The following is a 17,237-nucleotide window of genomic DNA, read 5'->3' as shown; positions in this document are numbered from 1 at the left end:
TCCAGATTATCTCAGAGAACTCAACCAACCAAACTGCTTAGTGTCAGACACACTGCAACCCTTTACACAGCCATTCAGACAGAGGAGTCTCCATGTCTCTCAGGGGTATAATATAGGTGTAACCTGAGTGAAACTTTCAGTACTGCTGGCACAGCAGGATAGGAGCCCTGACAGGGCCTAGGCTGGGAAGTCCTCTTTTCCATGTGCCCCTTTTTCCTTATCTCTGAATCTCTCCATGTCTCTCAGGGGTATAATATAGGTGTAACCTGAGTGAAACTTTCAGTACTGCTGGCACAGCAGGATAGGAGCCCTGACAGGGCCTAGGCTGGGAAGCCCTCTGCTATACCTCTTTTCCATGTACCCTTTTTCCTTATCTCTGAATTCCAGGGTCTGGATAAGGCTGTCTCCCAGAACACATACACATTTATGAAGCTGCACGTTTATTTGTTTAGTTTTGGGGTTTTTTACTGTCACTAACAGTACCCCTGGGATGACCTTACTGCAGCCTTTCAGTGGGGCCTGCAAGAAAGCTGGAGTAGAACGTGCACAAGGGCTTGTAGTACTAGGACACGTGGGAATGGCCTTCCACTGGAGTCAAAGGCTTTGATTAGAGAATAAGTTTAGGCAAGATGTAAAGAAGAAATTCTTTACTGGGAGGGTGGTGAGACAGCAGAATAAGCTGCCCACAGAAGCTAGATCTAGCCTTCCTGGACATTCTCAGGGCCAGGCTGGATGGGGCTCTGAGCAATGCAGTCTAGTGGAAGGTGTCCCCACGGCACGGGGTTCGCAGTGGATGATATTTAAGGTCCCTTCCAACCCAGGCCACTGTGTGATTGCTTCACCGATTCTAGGACACCGTCTCCACCCGCAGGGCACCTCTGCCGAGCCAGCTCGGCCTGTGCACCGCAGCACAATCCGCGGCGCTCCCCGCCACAACACCCCGCGCCGAGCGAGCCATCCGCGCAAGAACTACAGCTCCCGTCAGGCACACGGCTGGCAGCGGCGGGCGGGCCTGCCGGGAGCCGCAGTACTCCGGCAGCTCCGCAGACAGCGGGCAGCCCCGCGCCCCGGCCGGGCATCCCGGCGCCCACCCCCGCCGCACAAGCCGCGGTACCTGCGGGAGCCGCCCGCCAGCACCGCCGCCATCTCCCGGCCGAGCCCGCGGGGCGGGGCGCTCGTAGTCCCCCCGCTCCGCCGCCCGCCTCCTCCGGCCTCGGCGCCATGGCCGCCCCCGTGCTCCGGCGCGCCGTGCTCTGCAGCGGGAGCGCCCTCAGCGCGGCCCCAGGTCGGTGCGCTGCTGGCGGGGCGGGGGGCGCGGCGCTGGCCGTCGTGGTTGCCTCCGGCTGCGGTGGGGAGCATGAGCAGGGACGGGGTGCTGGGCAGGGACTTTCCCTCTTCATCTACTTCTGTGTGCATGTGTTGGAGATAGCACAGATGACATTTAATGGCTAGTATGTAGTGCAGGAGACTGTTCGCAGTTTGTTTTTTAATAGGTAATCCTCCGAACCGATTTCATAGCTCGACCTCCCTTTTTGGGTTAGGGCGAAAAAGCCACGCGGAATTTTACGTGAGGCCGCCAGACCCGCGGCAGGAAAACTGGTACCGGCGGTGACAGAGGCGCCGCCAGGGCTGGTGTTTTGGAAAAGCCAAAGGCCTGACCTTTGGGAAGAACTGACCCAAAGGCTGGGTGCAGTGTGGTGGCGGTGGGCGGCTGCTGCGCCTGCCGGGCGCGCGTTTCTCCTGGCAGCGGGGACGCGCGGCGCGGCCGGGCCGCTGGCTCCGGGCCCGGCCTCGGGGCCCCGCAGCGCAGCGCTCCCGCACGCAGGGCCCGTGCTGCGGAAAGGCGCTGGAACCCTCGTGCTTGCTAGTGGCATCGCTAGCCTTGAATGAATGAATGGCTTTTTGTTTTTGCTGAGGGGAAAAACCGCCAATAAAAGATCCAAAACCCGCCGCACCAAAGCCCCCGAATCTTTTGTGTGCCGCTTTTATCAACACAAGGAAAAAGACTGCTAAAGGAAACACCGCCAACCAACTAGAAATACCTTTTTTATTATTTTTATTTTCTAACTGTTTGGTAAGGTCTTGTACATATTTTTGAAGACTGACTGCGGAATTCTGGATTCTGAATCTTTTTGGTGATAGTTTCTTGAGGTGTTCGGTGCAGGATTTGTGGGTATAATTGCATGTCAGAAGGGTGATAAGAAGGAAAAATTGTTTCACAACCAAAAGGAAACTTTTAGCGCTAGAAGATAGATAAAGATATTTAGATTAAGGCTTTGAAGTGGTTGCTAAGACTTTAGTGTAGCATTGTAGTATTTATTTATTTTTAAAATATTCTCATTTCATAACGTTAATTCCTGGGACCTTCTGCATGTATTTCTCTATCTTCCTTCAACAAATTTTATCCAGATGTTCCTCATGCATTTTCAAGACCTCATCATTTATGACTTATACACAAATTCTTCAAAATACTTGCAGCTGAAGCATTTTCTGTTTTGTTTCAAAAGCTAGCACAGCATCTTGAGCAGTTTTTGTGGTACAAAGAGTGTTTGGAAAAAGCTTTCAAAAATGTTTCAGTGAATCTGCAGTTCATAGGAGGTGAAAGAGTGGAGATTATAAAAATGAAAATATTTTCAGTGAGGCATGCCTTTATGGGTGGAAATAACTATTCAGCAACAACAAGAAAGCATATTTGTGTGGGGTTTTTTTCCCCCATATTTTTTTTAACATTTAGCTAATTGCTAACTGATACAAAACCTCTGCACAAGGAAGTTGCTTTTATTGTTGAAGGTTTTTTTCTACCTTTACAAATTTGGTATTTTCTTAAATATGGAGTTTAGGTTTGAAAATACGTTTCATGCTGAAAAAAAAACTTCTGGGGAAAGCTCTTCAGTTTTACATATTACAATGTAATAGATGATCCACATATAAGGAATCTGAATTGTTACAGTAGTAGTTACTGACGTAAAGACAGTTTAATGCATTCCACTTTGCAAATGTGACAGAAGAAGGTGTACCTAATAAAATGTTTGTGTAGAGCTGTGTAAGTAACCCAGTTTACATAGTGTTTTCCTTCTTAATTAGGTCGAAGATCTCTTCTTTCTTCAGCCTATGTGGATAGCTCAAAATGGGAAAAGAGAAAAAAAGAGGAGCATAACCTGGGTGAGAAGAGTTTGTTTCTTGTCTCCACTTTGTCTAATTAATTAACCTGAGCTCATTTTTGTTTACCTTACCATCTGTAAGACCTTCAGAATAAAAAAGGGTATGAAACAATATGCTTCTGAGCATCTATGTCAAAAAGCACTCAACATGTTTAGAAATTTGTCATATGTATTCAAAGCCATAGTGCAGAAACACATTTGAATTTGCCTGTTTACTTAATATACAGTTTCTACGAGCTCATTTTTTTCTTTCACAAAATCCAGAGTGTGTGACTGTCTCTGACTGATGTCTTGATTGACATTGTTTTAACACTACTGCGGTGTGACAAAAAAGCTATTCTATAAGTATTACAGGACAATTATATTTAAAAACACTTTTTAAAGGTGAAATTTTCCTCAGGGTTTGAAGTTTCCTCTTGAATTACAGATTTTTTTTTTAGGGGGATGGGGGAGAATGAAGCTAAACTTTTTATTTTCAAGAAGTTATATGTTAAACTGTATCTGCACATGGTACTGAGATCTGCTGTACAAATTTTATAGCTAAATTATTTGTCTAGATTATGTTTGAAATTCCACTATCTTTTTGGTGACTTTGTTAAATAAAAAGCATCTTGCAAAGCATTTTTCCATGCTAAAGATGTTGGTCTTTTTTTATTTTGTGCCACAGGTGTTTTGGAGACTCCATTATTCACAGTCTGTTCTCATTTTTGGGCCCCTGAACTGTGGTTGTTATTTCAACACAGATTATGAGGCTGTAAGAAGAATCATCAGCTGAAATTCAGGAGTTTTTGTCAGGCAGGAGGACAGACAAAATAATCAGACTGGTTTTAATGCACTAATTTGTTTCTTTTATTTGTCTATGAGGATTTAGGTGGGAATTAGGTTCTACATGGATGAGAAATAGTCAGTGGGTCCTTATGTATGTAGCTTGGATCCTGCAGAGACTGTAAATACCATGTTACACTTTGCTGTTAATAGGACTGCTCATGCTGTGTATTTTGGGCTGGAGCCACAGATTTGTGCCCTGGGATGCATTTGGACTAGTCACACCTCCAGGTGAAAATGGCAAGTGTCATAGACGATAGAAATCCATTGTAGAAAAAAACATTGTGCTGATGCTGTTACAGTCCATGTTTGGCTTTCTGCGGGCCTGGCAAGACCTTCTGTGAGTGTTTGGCAGGAACAGTTCTTGCTGCTCTTCTGCTGATGGTCTTGAGCCAGAGCAGATGTCTGTTCCATGATTTTCAAAGAACTACTTTGCATTTTCATTTTGTGTTCACAAAAAAGAGAAAACAAGTTAGCACGGTGTCAGCTGTACTAGCATTTTCAGAGAGGAGACAGCCCTGCAGACGTCTGCTCTGGAGCTGTCAGTTGTCTGGTTGCACATATAATCTTGTCTCTACTAACTGGTGATTACAGCTAGAGTTCCTTGTATTGAGTAAACGCTCTTTTATTTCTGTGTTTCAGACGCTGGTTGCACATATAATCTTGTCTCTACTAACTGGTGATTACAGCTAGAGTGAGTTCCTTGTGTTGAGTAAATGCTCTTTTATTTCTGTGTTTCAGACATTGTTTTAGAACTGTTGTTACACAAAACTATGTTGTGAGGATACTTTTAAAGGCAAAAGAAGTATTTTTTGATGTAAAGTCAGTTCCATTTCTCTGCTGCAGTGATGTGCTATCCCAGACACAAATGCATTTACTGTGTGCATGCGAGACATGCTTTATTGTCTTCACTGTAAAGACTATTGTCTTCACAGTTTAGAATCCAGATATGAATGAGTTTAGCAAACTTCACTGCTGAAAAATGTATAGGAAAGAGCAAGACTGTATTTTGTGTACCAAAATGCTTTTGTTCAAGAAGACAGGAATTGAAAACGTGTTAATTTGGAATTTGCAAATTGCTTGTTGGTAGGAAGATGCCTGCCTAGAAGTAATTTGGATTCCATTTATTAAAAATGAAGTACAAAGGAAACCAGAGTCCCAGGGGATGGCAGAATCCAGGTGAGATAGGAAATTTCTTTTTTTTTTTTTTTTAAAAGATTCGCATTACCTAGTTGGCTCATTTGCAACACCAGGTGGCAGTGCTGCCCTTACAGACATGAATAATTTTCCATTCAAAGCCTTGTTCAGTACAAAGCTGTTGTTCTTTCCAGTTATGTGGAAACAGAGATAAATGTGGAACAAATAAATTTTTCAGGCAAAATACTTACCTTGGCCTTTATATTTTAGTTGAGTCTTTAAAATAAAACAAGGCTTTCTTTGTAGCACCAGTTAGCCTGTGAATTAAGGTGTTAGCTCTGCCCATCACACACAGGATAGCTAGACTTTGCATCTCAGTTTTATTGTCATTTCTCATCACTGCATCAGACCTCTGTCTTGAGTGAACCATTTCTAAGAATACAAGGGTGTAAGTAGAATAAAAGTGATGTTATATGGTGGCCAAATATGTCCCATATTGATAGTGTGCTGCTTGTTGGTGTGGCTACATTCTGTGGGTTGATACACACTGTGAATCAAACTGAAACTATGATGGTTTCCTAGGCCACGAAACTGGTACTACAAGTCATAATCACTGACTTGGAAGGTGATGGTCAGTATTTTCTGTCATTGTCCTGAGCCACCCTGTTGCAGGCAACAAGATACTGAGTTAATATGGACAAATGAAAACAAAAGTGGACGTGATGTCTCATATACCAGTGTTGTAAAGACCTCTGTGAAGTCATGGCCTGAAATTGAATGACTGAAGTTATATTTATGGTTTGTTTAGTTAATTTTAGTTCTTGAACATACAGTAATACATTTTTAGAGAAATTAAATTTTTAGAGTTAATTCTGTAGAAATGTATTTTTAGGCAGCATATATGAGAGATTGTATAGACTAGTGGTTTTTTTGATGAGTCAGACAAAAGGATTTACAGTATGTATCTCTTAAAATATACATAGAATTCTGACTTGGCCCTTAAAATATTGGCTTGGTTTATACTGAATGTAAGCACTCAGGTTTTACTGCCAGCAATGCTAGGAGACTTGGGTGTTCACATGCTTGCATTCGAGTACTGCTGTCAGGATGCTTTAACTAAGAAGAAACTTCAGTCTTGATTATTGAATAGCAACTTATGGAGCAAACTTGATTTACAAAAATTAGGAATTTGAGAAAAAAAGTCTGGTTTTAGGTGTTCTTCACAGAAAACAGTCTAGGAAGTAATTACTCATTGCAATTAATTCCCGTAATAATACTATTGCAGAAACTGCAACTTGTCTGAAAACAAAGCTAAATTTTCCATTATCTTAATTTGTCTGCTATTATTTTAGATTTAAGCAGCCCATTTTGTTGTGACTCTTACACTGGAGATGATAAGTGTTTAATGTTTATATGGAGTTCAATAGGTAAGTGCTTTCCATATGTAAATCTGATGGAGAGTTTCAGCTTTGCAGGCAGCAATAAAGGTCAGTCATTAAAATTCTATGTGTGAAATCTCTCAGAGGATGCTCAGAGGAAGCCATTGTATAAAGGCTAACAGTGTGATCTTGTATTCATGGTATTGTATTAATTTGGTTTATATTCTACTAAAGTAGTCAGTGTTTTCTAGAGCAGGCTCTTAATCTTCATGAGCACCTAGACAAAAGAAATGCCAAGCTCAGGACTTGAGTGTGGCCCACAATAGTCATAGGGATCACCTTCTAGATGTGGGAGGTTCTGCATAACTAAAACAGTTCTGGAATAGATAAATGAACTGTGATTCTCAGGTCCACATTGCTGTGTCATCAAAGATACCAGATTTGGAAACAAACATGTCTTTCCAGCTGTTTCAGAATTGAGATTAAGAATGGTGGGTGACAGTTGGCTTCATTTAGGCAAGACCTGCCCTGTGCTTTGATCGGGATAAGCTGGTTGGTCACAGCATCCCTTCTCTCTAAATTGTAGCACTACTGGGAAGTAAAGGCACCCTGTGCCTTTACCCATGTGCTTCATCATGACCTTTGTGACTTACGGAGAGATGGATAATACAGAGTCAAAGACATTTAGACACTTCTTTTAAGGGTATTGCCATATAAATTTCTTTACCATTAAAAAAGTTGCTTTTTTTTTTTTAGTGGTTAACTTGTATAAGCATTGCTTTTAAGGGTATTGCCATATAAATTTCTTTACCATTAAAAAAGTTGCATTTTTTTTTAGTGGTTAACTTGCATAAGCATTTTCCTTGATAGCACACATCACTTCAGCATCTTATGCTGTCTTTTGCAGGAGCTGGTACTGGCCTTACAAACTTTGCCACAAATTTCTCTTTGCTTTCTTGGTCATGAAAAGTTTGCTTTTCCTCAGCAGAAGATAAATGCTTATTTTGTGTTTGAAGAACTCCACAGGAGGAAAGTTGTTAAGTAAACAAGGAATACTGCTATGTGGCAGACAACAGCATGTTATAGACTAGGAGTCAACTGCTTTATCCAAGTCAGGGCTCTGTCATTTTACTGAATACTTCATCCATGTGCTGTAATTTGACAGATTACATATAATGAATGTCATTTGTGCTGTTAAAACTGTACCCTCCAGTGTTCACTGTGATACAGCTGTTTTAAAAGTAATAAATAGGGATATCACTTATTTTGTGGACCGCATCCCTCAGAGACAGAGCATTTTACTGATGCAGTGCTATTTCCTGCCCCTGACAAATTTGCAAGACTAGAAGGGTTAGTTCATTCTGATGTAGTGCTGCAGTTTCTGCTTATCTTACATTTCACTGACGGGTGTGGAGGCAGGTTGACCTTTTTGGAAAATTAATTTTAAAACGAGCCAGCCCATCAGCTGGCCAAGGATGGCCAGCGGGCTTTATTGTGAGGTGTCAAAGGGGTGACCCACTGAGTAACAGTTGCAAAGGAGGAAGCAAGCTCCAAATATTGCAGAGGGAATATGTTAGTTTTCTGGTCCTCAAGATGGAGGAGAATAGCAAGAAAGAATATGGTTGAAGTCTCTAAAGCTTATAGATTTGATATTTTCAGTTCATGGTCAAACAGATGACACTAAGCATATGTTGAGCAGCTTACTCTTTCTGAATAATCTTTATTTTCCAGGAACGGTACAAAGCTAAAACTCCAAATTAAATTAATTTAGCTTCCAATTAATTCATTAAATGCAATGGCTGGCTGCCTGTTCGACAGTCAGAAGTTTAAGTTCCTGCATGGTCAGATTAATATTGTTATATGACTGCTGAAGCAGAATGCTGTAAAGCTACTTACTGGTGCAGTGCCCGATTTGATTAATGGGATTTCATTGGATTGCTGTTTGTAACTGTAAGGTTTATCAGTATGCTACTACATGTTTCTATGTCTCATTGTGTTACTCTAAAATAAAAATCCATGCCTAAAGCACTGTCCAGCATATGCTAGGCTTGAAAGCAAATGGGAATTTTAAAGATGCCTGCTAATTTTTTGTTTTAGGTGACTTATATTAGTTATACTAATTTCATCCAGCACTTTATAGAGTAGGGTTTTTTTTTACTTTTTTTTTTTGGAAGTTAGGATCATGTTGAGAATTTTCTCTTGTGATATTTCTGTTAAAGTGTTCAACAATATTTGAAAGTATATTTTCATACAATTTTAAAATGGAAGTGCCTCGAATTTGATTTCATGGACATAGGTTCTATTCTAGGTTATATGATGGCTCTGCAGATTTTCCTGGTATGCCAGTTGATTAAACACGTACTTTTTCTGCTTTCTCCAGCTGACTTAGCCCACTTAATGGACAGAACCTATGAAAGAAAACTGCCTGTCAGCTCTTTGACAGTAGCCCGGGTAAGGAAATAAATCCCAATCATAAACTGGTAGAAGTGACTGTGGAATGCTTGTGTAGTGAAGTGAGCTGAGAGGTGATAAATGATACCACTTCTGTTAGCAGTTCCAGAATCATAAATGTCTTGTTATACTATTAAATTGCTGTATAAAGCTGTTTTATTGATACTTTGTACTCATTAGTTAGTACCCAGATCACAGGGTCTTCAAAACCCTGTCTTCTTTTTTTTCTCAGTAAAATTGGTGATCACTGTTATTGGGTTGTCTATTTCCCTAATATGTGTTTCCTTCCTTCCTATGGTTTCTTTGTGAGAGCTTTACAACCTCCTTAGGCACTGCAAAAGAGCCCAGGCTACTAAGGGAATGCATTGAATTAGTACACTGCACTGTCTATCTTCTTCCAGTTCCAGGCTTCTTTCAGAGTGAGGCGGAGGTGGACATATTTTGCTTTCATAGCTTTCCTTCACTGCAGCAGACTGAGGCAGAACAAATGCTGACATGGGTTAAGCAAAGCCATTATTTTTACTGGGAAGGATAACCAGTTCCATCCTCTGGATGGGTTAATCTGGAAAAGGGGAGGAAAAGCAGAGATACATGTTTTTAAATTCCCTCTGTAGATGAGTGTTTGTAATGAAGAAGGAGAATAAATAAGTTGTTTGTTTAAAAAACAAGACAACAAACTAGTTTCAGTCTTCAAAATTATCCAGAGAAGCTGAATTATCTCAGTCATACCACTAATGGGATAATTTGCACCACTAACTGAGGAGTGACTGAACACTTTGTTCAGTTACAAGAGCAAGCATTTACACAGATCAGGCATTCTTGACCATTGCTTCTGAGACCGTGTCCACAAAGAAAATGGGTGTTCCTCTCCTTTTTATGAGTCAGATTTATTCCTTTCCTGCTTTGGGCTGACTTCCCTGGAGAAATAGCAATTTCTGATTGACAAATAGCTCCACTTTCCAATACCTGGAGCTAGCATCAGATTCTTACTTTCTGGAATGTAGGTAAAGCACGCAGGCATGTTTATTGCCATGCTCAGAAGATGAGATCTCTATGTATACAGCATGCAAAGAGAATGAAGGAACAGGAGACCAAATACCAGTCAGCTGAATTATTGTTTTTAGATTAGGCCTAGTACTGAGAAGTACTGGCCTTGAGAACATGTTTGCTTATCCTGAACTAAAGATATTATATTATAAAGATGCCATAGTGCTCCAACACCTTTATGCTTATGTTAGTGAAATGTACAGGAGAACAGGATTCACTGTTACCATAAGACAAAGTCTGGTTGAAAACTTGGCTTGTATCTAAGAAATTGATAGCACTGGGAGTTCTGTAACAAGACAGGATTGTAAATGAGAGGACAATTGTGTTGTACAGCGTGGGAGGGTGATTTTTTTCTTACCATTGATTATAGTGAAATACAAAATTTTGCTGTCCCTGTGCTTCAGAATATATATTATGGGTAGGCACAACAGGCAAACTATAGGGAAAAAAAACAATGAGGCATGTCAAAACTCTCTCAAAATTGTGACAAAAAAATGTAAGGAACTGAATATATGTTTAAAATAAAGGATGTGATTAAAGAGCAAAAGATTTAAGGGAACAGCAAAAATACAGGATACCGAGATATAGGTGTTTAATCCTCAGATGGCTTTCAAGATGAATAAGGGTTTCTCAGAATTAAGGAATAGCGTTGTCTCAGTTTAAAAAGATTTGAGTTTTAGCAGTCTAGAAGAAACCAGAATTAGGAGCAAGGAGAGATATGAAGAATTCCAGTACTGTCAGACAGCTAAATGTTCCAGACAAATGTATTTTGTTGTTTGTTATTTTCTTCTAATATGTTTCATGTGAGTGCTCCTTTTTTAAGCTTTTATTTCTTATTTTTTAATCAGTTTGTTGACAACATTTCTTCACGAGAAGAAGTGGATCAAGCCGAGTACTACCTTTACAAGTAAGCATCTTTTCCCCTCAACATGAACTTTAAGTCATACGAGTAAATACCATGAAGTCTTGTCCTTTGAAGACTGACCCTTTCCAGCTTCTTGGCTTTGATTTCTCTCTCACAAAGTATGCACATCTACTTGTCTTACAACTCACAGCCAAGGGCTTTCTTGCCAACTTCTCCATGGTTGTGGCTGCCCTTCTCTGGACCTCTGGCATTGTCTCCTGTCAAGCATGTTAATCTGAGATACTGAGTTAGCAGCTAATGCAACCTGCAGCTTTGTTTTACTTTAGAGATGCTGAAAATATAAGCAGTCATGTTTGTTCACTCTTTTTCCTTCTAATACTTTTTTTCTTCTCTGAATCATTATTTTTCTGAATTGATTACATGGGATTTGGATGTGTAGGTGTAGGACTTAAGGAAGCTTGTTTCCTCAGAACACAGAAGAATGAAAATGGGCATCCTGTGGTAATCAATACAAGGGTGAATGAAATATATTATCCCCTTAGTACTCGTATGTTTCCGAGATAAGCTGTGTGTAGTTCACATTGTGCATGAGTTGTTACGGTTTTTGACAACTATTTTTGTGTTGATTGAAGTGTACAGGTTCTCTGGTACAGGTTTTTGCTTGTTTCAAGTCAATACCTCTCAATGTTGACTTTAAGAGGGTAGCAATTATTGCTGATCACTAGAATAAATTGGTTCTTCTATGACAGTTGCACACACATTTTGAGAACTAAGTTTGTGAGGGAGAAAGTAACACATCATGTCAAAGTGCATGAGAGAGCATCCTTACAAATAGTATCAGGTAGTTATTTATAAATAATAATGATTGAGGTTTTTTAGTTAAGATGTTTTCTGGACAGCTGATTTAAGCATATGCACAGTTTTAAGTATGTGACTGCATTAGACTTCAGATGTCCCTGATTCTGTGGTAGTACTGGGACAGTATCCGAACCTTGGAACTTCAAAATGGAAGCAATAGAAATGGGTGAATACTAGCAGTATCCTGTAGTTTAAAAATAAAAGTAGGAAGAAGAATCACTCACAGAGGGCAGGTTAGTGGCATTTTGATTCCTTTTGATCAAGATTCCACTAGTCTCACCAGAATCTGTTGTCAGAAATCAGTTTTCCATCTTGCAACAGCAGAGATGACCACAGAAGAAGGTAAAGCCAGTTTAATGAAAGCCCTCTAGTACCTTTTAGTAACATTCTTGAATGTGTTATGTTATGTCACCTGTCTGTACTTTCTCTATGATGGAGTCGGGCCCTCTAGGGTCAAGGATTTCAAGAGACCTTTGACTTCCCTGACATGCAAAGGAAAGTGGGATAGTTTTAATTGCTAAATCTCAAAATGGTACAGATAAAATCCAGATAGTGAGGTGTCTGTAATGTATTTTACAGATTCTTTCTTGAAAAAAAGAAGTTCAGAAAGAGTGACAAAAACTTAAAAGCATAAAAAATGAGCCATAGTAAGAGAGAGAGAATATTATGGGAATCTCTAACATGTAAATATCCTTCTTAGTTCCAATATGTTCTTGGTTAATGCCTCAGGTAATAACACAGGGTTTCTATCCTTAAGAACACATTCTAATAGAGAGAGTTACAGTTCAAAAGCAATCATGGTTATTTACAATTTTGCTAAGATAAAATTCCACTATGACTGGTGAAAGTATAGCTGTGTGCATATCAAATATAATATTTTGCCATTGATGCAGATTTTAGTCGTCCATATGGAGAGAATAGAAAAGTATTGATGCATGGCTTATCAGACGTGCTCTGGCTGAAATTTTTCTTCTTTGTGTCCCTGTAATGCTGCTGTGTTTTGGTGTTGCAAAATGCTGTCTGTTGGTGATATTAGCATCAGCTTTCAAGGAGACTTCATTCCAAACTATTCCTAAAATGGATGTGTGTTCAGGTAGTGAAACAGCATAGAGAGGTCTGTAATTCATGTAAAAATCATAATTGAAACAGCATTTTCTCTGTCAAGTGAAAATAAGTGTTCTAGCTTCAGGATTATAGGAGATGTGGGTATTTGGAAGACCCTTTAGTTGGTCTTTACAGTTTGCACTTAGGCTGGAGATAAAATGAAAGACATTTTTATAAACACAGGTCTTTGCAGCTGTGAGGATGTTTGACACAGAAAAATGTCTCATGTAAATGGCCACACCATGAAACATAAATGAGGGGTGTAGAGAGGAAAGAGGGGTGTAGAGAGGAAAAAAAGAAGCAGAGGAGCTTTGACAGGAAATCTTGATTTTTCTGCCTTAATGAGAAAATCCCAAGTACAATTTTACTTTTATTTAAGGAGAGGAAACTTCTGAACAGGAGAAAAGCAGTATCAGAGAAAAATTTGATTTTAAATTTGGTTTTTGCATTTTATTTCTTCTGAGGTATACAAGTCTATTGCAAACAAGTGTTGTGTACATGGCCTGGTATGTTGACTGTATGTGCATTTGACTGAACATAATTAGTCAGAATGCTCCCAAATCCTGTGGTTTTCCCCTTGGCTGCTTGTAGAGTATAAAGAGGGAAATTTGATACCTCTGCCCTGTGTTTGGAGCTTCTGGGAACCTGAGGGGAAAGGTAATCAGTTCCAAGGCCCCTGCAAGGTTAGAAGATGTTCCTGGTACAAAAGGCAAACTGCCTGTGGGAAGAATCAGACGGAAGTAATGGCATTTCCATGCTTGCAGTGTGGGGTTTTCCTGAAGATGGGATGACAGATCTTGTAATTTTTAGCTTTGTAGACTGGAGACTTTCCATCTATAATGTGAGGCAGAACATAGTTTCAAAAATTCTGGAGCATTACCATAATGCATTTAGGATCCCAAAATAAAATATATTTGTTATATTTAGACCTACTTAAATTTTATGTCCTTTTAAAGCATAGGATCTGCAGTCATACTGTCTCCACAGAGGATCTTGAGCTCTCAAGAATAGCTGCGTGGAAACTCCTATTGTGGAACATGTCAGTAGGATGGTAAAGGCCAGTTTGAGGCATGATGTCATCTGCTTTCAGTGCTCCTCTTTTTGTTCTCTTCTGAATAACTCCCCCCTTCTGTTAACTGTCAGACTTTAAAAAAATCCTTTCATCTCCTAGGATCCCAGCAAAAATTCTCATCAGAATGCAGAGCACTTTCAGCCAGATCAAAGATCTGCAGTTCGCTGTACTTTGTCCTGTCTCACTGAGATGTCACTATTTCACACATCAGGGTGTTTTTCTTATGATTGAAACATTAGCATAATGAAGAGAGGTTTTGTGATGAGGTAACTACTGATTTTGTATGTAGGTTTTATGCCAACAAAGATTTTTCAATGTGTGTGAAAAGAATGGGTGAAGTTTTTCTTATGTTGAAACTCCTCAAGAGAATTTTTAATTGCTTTAAACCCATGACCCACCATGTAAAAAAACTTTACACAGTGTCTGGAGAATGTTTTTGTATATGCCTGTGCTCTACAAATTCTTGCACAATCTGCCTGGATTTTTTTATTCCCTTTCTGTTATTGGTTTGTTTTTGGTTTTGTTTTTTTTTGTTTTTTTTTTTTGAATACACAGCTGTTTCTGCAGACTTCAGGATTTATTACCTGGGCTCCATACCATACTATAAGCACAAAATGGGACAATAGCAATGATTAGAAGTTATTCTTAGATGTACTATTTTTGCTAGAATCATAGAATTGTTTAGGTTGGATGGTAGTAAGTTACAGTTTTGAGGCCTGATTTCTGCCTTTAAATAATTTTGGGGCTCTGATCTCTGTCCATACGAAATTGTGCTTTTTCCTAATAATACCTGTCTGTCGCTGCTCAGGGCAACATTAAATGCAAAATAAGTTTCACCTGCACTCTCTATAACATATGCACTCTTTATGCATGTCTGTTGTGTGGATGCAGAAATTGCCCTTTTACTTTCATATCAGTCAAGCAGCTTAGTGTCTGAAAATTTTGTTACTTTAAAGTATTGTTTATAACAAATTTTCATGATGTACCAAAAAAAAAGTATCGCTGAATGATACTTGCATGGCATTCATTCTTACTAGTATGGTAATTTGTTTCTGTATAGAAATCTACAGTACGTAATGAATACCATTACCTGTTCCAGGACAAATAGAAGAGATGTAGACACAGTCCTATAACATACTTAATTCTTCCTTTGAGACATTTTCATTTTTTTAAGGCTGTAGGTGAAATAACCGATCAAATCTTGGTTTTCAATGCCTCCAGAGAAGTATATGGGTTAAAAAAAAAAGGTATAAAAATAAATTAGTCAGAAATATCTGCCTGCTATTCAAGTTATGCAGCAGTTATGTTTTGAAATGATATTGAGAAGTGGTGGAAGCATCTGAAGAGAAAAATACAATTTGTTGGCAGAATGGTATGTTTTACCAGTTTGGACACCTGCCTAGGCTGAGTGCTCTAAAATAAGTTAATTTGCAAAAGATTTGCAAAAGCTTTTCAGAAGGTAAGGAGGCACAAGGAAGGGAAACACCCAATGAGATGTACCTCATTAGAATATTTAATTATTTTCATGTGAATGACAGAAATACCAGTGTTTAGTTCTGTTCTGCTGTGGTTGCAAGTGTGTGATGCTGCTTTATGTGAAGAAATATTGGTGACTATCCAGGCCAGTGCTGCGCGATGTAGGCATTTTGGCTGTAGGGATTCCACTGTGCTTCTGGCCCCAGCATTCACTTATTTCTGCACAGAGGGGTGCATTTTCTTGCTCTCCCTCTCATCTTTCACAGTTTCTCTGTTGTCTTCATCTGAACTGTTGGAATCTTTGGAAAAAAAAACATTAGTAACTACATTTCAGAACCCAGAGCCAAATTTCAGCAAGCCTTGTCCTGTAAAAATGTCAGATTTCAGTGTGCTCAGTGTAACATGCTTTGAAGTGTGGGACAACCATCATTAAAGATAAAACATTGAAGAACATTCAGGAGGATCTTTTCCTGTAATACATGCCCTTTCATTCATCTGCTTTTCATAGTTCATCTGTCCTTTTGTATATATAGTTTTCTTGAAACGTGGCAGAAACTGGTCAAGAATTTTCTAGGCACTGCATATAAAAGCATAAAAAGTTGGAAAGCTTTTCATCAGCACTGATTTTTTTTTGTTGTATGTTGCCAATGCTAGAAGGATAAGCATTTGGATTTTAAAAGGTTTACATTTAAAACAAGAGGAAAATAAGGAATCTTCTACAAACAGATGCAATATCAGTGTTGGGAGTAATCTCTCTTCCTCCTCATCCACAATATTTCTGGAGTCAGTAGATAGATGAAGCCAGTCAGATTCAGAAATTGACAGAAATTACTTGGTCCACACTCCATGTGGATGTATTTTTTCATTTAATATTGGAAGACAGGCTTTCATTACAATTCTTGGCAGAAAAGAGTATAGTAGAATTTCCTTCTCTTTTACCCAGCATCTTTCTTGCCAGGAGCTCAAAGCTTTTTGTCTAGTAGCTTCTATGGGAGATAGTCTAAAGTACAATGTGACCAGGTCTCAACTGTCACACTATATGTTGAAGGAGAAAGGGCAATTTTGTCTCAGAGTTTGACCCGTGCTCCTCCTTAAAGGTCAATTTTGCTATGTCCAGTGGCATTCGAAAAGTTGTTTAGTAAACCCCTGCATCAGCAAAAAGCCTGTCTTGAGGCAGATCTTGCATTATGTTTCAGAAATACTGAAAGTCCAGATGGAGGTTAAATGCAGCCAAAAATGTAGAGAGAGCGCCATTCATATGAATACAACTGGCCAGGACAGACTAAAAACTTGTATGAGATTCAGAATTTAAAACAAGTACAAGCAAAGATCTGTTCCTATGCTAGCTTTAGTTATTTAGTTATTCCTGTTCCAGCTTAGATGTGGTGAGCATGCATTCCTGCTATTTTGAGTCACATTAGTAATTTTTGAGCTAAACTAAATATAATGTAGAAGAGTAGGGAGTATATTATGTCTGCAGCTGTAGAAGGGGCAATAATTATTAAAAAGTCTGTTTTCAGTTGCTTAACTAGTAGCCTTTTCTAGTTTTGTGTTATGCTGCTTGTAAAGCTAGCTGTATAATATGTTTCCTGGGGAAACAAATACCTTTAATACAGATTTTTATTTTTGGGGCGTGTGAGCTGGTGTATTTTTTAAAATAAGAATTTGGTTGATTTTTTGGTTAGCTTTAATTTACAGAATTGTAGTGCTGAGTAGAACTGGGTTATGGGGTAGCCATTCAAATTAAAAGATCAGGCTATTTAATTTTCATCTATTCTTACGCAGCATATATGAAATAATGGAACAGGCTAAAAGTGGGAGAGTGTTTATCCTGCACTTTTGGAAATTCACGTTTTTGTGCT

General features: G+C 39.3%; 1 protein-coding gene across 1 annotated transcript in view; it reads left to right on the top strand.

Moving 5' to 3' along the window:
* Positions 1 to 1,133: 1,133 nt before the first annotated feature.
* MRPS27 (mitochondrial ribosomal protein S27) overlaps positions 1,134 to 17,237 on the top strand; it is a 41,994-nt gene continuing 25,890 nt past the window's right edge. Inside the window, exons 1-4 of the mRNA XM_039729611.1 lie at positions 1,134 to 1,285; positions 3,085 to 3,162; positions 8,883 to 8,953; positions 10,849 to 10,907. Of these exons, the coding sequence (XP_039585545.1) occupies positions 1,222 to 1,285; positions 3,085 to 3,162; positions 8,883 to 8,953; positions 10,849 to 10,907 (272 nt within the window). The 5' untranslated portion in view covers positions 1,134 to 1,221. The remainder of the gene's footprint in view (positions 1,286 to 3,084; positions 3,163 to 8,882; positions 8,954 to 10,848; positions 10,908 to 17,237) is intronic.

This window comes from Passer montanus, unplaced genomic scaffold, assembly GCF_014805655.1.
Source record: "Passer montanus isolate IOZ18808 unplaced genomic scaffold, ASM1480565v1 scaffold7, whole genome shotgun sequence".
NCBI classification, from domain to species: domain Eukaryota; kingdom Metazoa; phylum Chordata; class Aves; order Passeriformes; family Passeridae; genus Passer; species Passer montanus.
Note: the sequence above shows the minus strand (reverse complement) of the source record. Positions and strands in the feature narration are given on the sequence as shown.